Source organism: Procambarus clarkii, chromosome 33 (genome assembly GCF_040958095.1).
Source record: "Procambarus clarkii isolate CNS0578487 chromosome 33, FALCON_Pclarkii_2.0, whole genome shotgun sequence".
NCBI lineage: Eukaryota > Metazoa > Arthropoda > Malacostraca > Decapoda > Cambaridae > Procambarus > Procambarus clarkii.
Genome location: NC_091182.1, coordinates 24,582,334 through 24,583,498, shown reverse-complemented (window position 1 = coordinate 24,583,498; position 1,165 = coordinate 24,582,334). Strand labels below are relative to the sequence as shown.

Sequence of the window (1,165 nt, the reverse complement as noted above, 5' to 3'; positions counted from 1 at the left end):
AAGTGCCAAGGCTGAGTAAGTCTGTGGCGGGGAAGTTCCAAGGCTGAGCAAGCCTGTGGCGGGGAAGTTCCAAGGCTGAGTAAGTCTGTGGCGGGGAAGTTCCAAGGCTGAGCAAGTCTGTGGCGGGGAAGTTCCAAGGCTGAGCTAGTCTGTGGTGGGGAAGTTCCAAGGCTGAGCAAGTCTGTGGCGGGGAAGTTCCAAGGCTGAGCAAGTCTGTGGCGGGGAAGTTCTAAAGCTAAGCAAGTCTGTGGCGGGGAAGTTCCAAGGCTGAGTAAGCCTGTGGCGGGGAAGTTCCAAGGCTGAGTAAGTCTGTGGCGGGGAAGTGCCAAGGCTGAGTAAGTCTGTGGCGGGGAAGTTCCAAGGCTGAGCAAGTCTGTGGCGGGGAAGTTCCAAGGCTGCTCAAGTCTGTGGCGGGGAAGTTCCAAGGCTGAGCAAGTCTGTGGCGGGAAAGTTCCAAGGCTGAGCAAGTCTGCGGCGGGAAAGTCTGTGGGCTGGAACAGAATGACGAGAACGTCACAGGAAATAGAAACTACGGCTGGAAAGTCTTAAGAGCAGGAAAATTACAGCCGGAAAGTCTCAGGCAGAACTATGCCGGGAAAGAATCAATTCGACCCAAATTATATCTCACGATAGGGAAAATTGTGGGGGAATAAAGTGAAAAACACCTCGGACACAAGAACTGTGGCGGGGACAGGGCGGAATTTTCCTAGGGCGGAATTTTCTTAGAGCGGAAAATTAGTAGGAGTTTCCCCGAGAAGTATAAATTTGGCAGAGGAGATCTGTACCTGTCCTAAGCCGGTGGCTGAGCGGACAGAACACTGGACGCGTGATCCTGTGGGCTCGGGTTCGATCCCAGGCGCCGACGAGAAACAATGGGCAGAGTTTCTTTCACCCTGATGCCCCTGTTACCTAGCAGTAAAATAGGTACCTGGGTGTTAGTCAGCTGTCACGGGCTGCTTCCTGGGGGTGGAGGCCTGGTCGAGGACCGGGCCGCAGGGACACTAAGCCCCGAAATCATCTCAAGATAACCTGAGGATGACCTGTGTCTGGTCTTGTTATCGCTGCTGCTGGGGACTTCTACACCCCGCCTGGCAGCCTTCTCATCCCAGCCTTGACTTCCTCATGTGGCTTAATGAGTCCTGTTTTTTTCCTCGTCTTGAGTCCT

The 1,165-nt window shown here is 54.2% G+C and overlaps 1 protein-coding gene across 1 annotated transcript in view; it reads right to left on the bottom strand.

The window, feature by feature from the left end:
- Nucleotides 1–235: 235 nt before the first annotated feature.
- LOC138370761 (uncharacterized) overlaps nt 236–1,165 on the bottom strand; it is a 6,876-nt gene continuing 5,946 nt past the window's right edge. The window contains exon 3 of the mRNA XM_069335358.1: nt 236–491. Coding sequence (XP_069191459.1) covers nt 236–491 — 256 coding nt within the window. The remainder of the gene's footprint in view (nt 492–1,165) is intronic.